The sequence below is a fragment of the Chinchilla lanigera genome, unplaced genomic scaffold (assembly GCF_000276665.1).
Source record: "Chinchilla lanigera isolate Chin_1 unplaced genomic scaffold, ChiLan1.0 scaffold00012, whole genome shotgun sequence".
Taxonomy (NCBI): Eukaryota; Metazoa; Chordata; class Mammalia; order Rodentia; family Chinchillidae; genus Chinchilla; species Chinchilla lanigera.
Genome location: NW_004955413.1, coordinates 6,515,057 through 6,516,706, shown reverse-complemented (window position 1 = coordinate 6,516,706; position 1,650 = coordinate 6,515,057). Strand labels below are relative to the sequence as shown.

The 1,650-nt window shown below is 53.4% G+C and overlaps 1 protein-coding gene across 1 annotated transcript in view; it reads left to right on the top strand.

The window, feature by feature from the left end:
* The first annotated feature begins 391 nt into the window (after positions 1–391).
* Gdf3 (growth differentiation factor 3) overlaps positions 392–1,650 on the top strand; it is a 22,582-nt gene continuing 21,323 nt past the window's right edge. Inside the window, exon 1 of the mRNA XM_013511291.1 lies at positions 392–579. Coding sequence (XP_013366745.1) covers positions 392–579 — 188 coding nt within the window. The remainder of the gene's footprint in view (positions 580–1,650) is intronic.

Here is a 1,650-nt window from a genome sequence, read left to right as displayed (position 1 = left end):
GAACTCACGACCTTGCGCTTGCCAGGCAGGCGCTTTGCCGCTGAGCTAAATCCCCAGCCCCCATTAAAGCACTTTTGAGTACACCACTGCCTTTGGCATTCACATCAGCTATGCGAAACACACAGGGGTATCGCTGTTGTCCCGTGTTTTAAGATGGGAAAACTGAGAATCAGAGAAATTAAATTCCTTTGCTCAGAACAAAAGGTTGCAGCAGACGGCAGCCCACGGGAAGCAGTGCGGGCAGGGCTGGCACTCAGGAAAGAGGCCTGGGTCCACCCGAGCGCAGAGCTGTGCAGACAGGAGACGCGTGGGTGTGTGTTGGGGGCAGCTCTGTGGCCACAGGGACTGGACAGGCTAACGGGGCTCCTCTGGGCCATGCTGGGGGGTGAACATGCCCTGTCAGCTTCGGAGGACAGAGAATGGGGCTTGGGGAGCAGGGTCCAGGGAAGAAGAGGCCCGGGCGGAGACGCAGCTGCGAGGTGGACAGCAGCGGTTTGCACACCTGGACCTGACCCTGTCCAAACACTACCTAAAGCACAGCGCTGATCCTTCCTGTGACCTGCAGGTTCTGGCATCTGGGTGAGCCCAGCCAGCTCGATGAGCGCTGTGTGGTGGTGATCTTCCGGCCCACCAGGGGCAGGTGGGGCTGGAGTGACGTTTCCTGCCACTTGCCCCAGAAGTCTCTGTGCAGGATGCCGGCGATCTACCTTGAGGAGCAGCTTCCGCCGCAGGGTTTTCTGACCGGCACCCACCAGACACCTGGCTTGCTTGCTCGTTCAGGTCGTGTGAGTTTGGTAGAAAGATGCCTCTCACACTGCCAGGGGCTGTCACCTGCCCCTTGATGATAAAATCAGGTCATGCATCCCTTCATTCAGAAGGCTCGGGCTGGGGGTGAGCTCAGGGGTACAGCCCCTGCCTGCCTCAAGCACATGAGGGCCTAGCTTCAGATCCCCAGCTAGCAAAATAACCTTTAGAAAATAAAACGAGCTCTTATGCAGCATTTCACAAGCATGGGAGCCTGCCGAGGGCCCTTCTGCTGAGGACATAGGGAGTCCGAGCCTGCTTTCCTAATTTCTCACCTCGAAGGCACGAAGTGTCCATAGTGCCCCAGATTGTATCCCTCCCGACACATATTCACGTGTGGAAGCCCTGACCCTCAGTACCTCAGAACTCAATATTTGGAAAGGCCTTCTGAGGGGCTAACTTGAATTGAAGCTATTAGAGACAGCCCCAACCCAATGACACTAGTGTCCTTACAAGAGGGAATATGGAATCAAGCGTGGGGGTGCACACCTGTAATCCCGGAACTCAAGGGGCTGATGCGGGAGGATCACCACGAGTTTGAGATCGAGGCCAGCCTGGGCTATGGAGCACAAGATCCTATTCCCCACAATAAAATAAATGATTAAAAAAAAAATGCTGGGTGTGGGGGTGCATGCCTAAATCCCAGCATTCAGAAGGCTGAGATGGGAGGATTGCCACAAGTTTAAGGCCAGCCTGAACTACATAGCAAGACCCTGTCTCTGAAAAACCACTAAAAATATAACAACTTTTGATAAAGTTTATATGAGTAGAAAGATTAATCAGAATTATATTGAACTCCATTTCATTTATGTCAAGATATCTAATTTAGCTGGGTGTGGTGGTGCA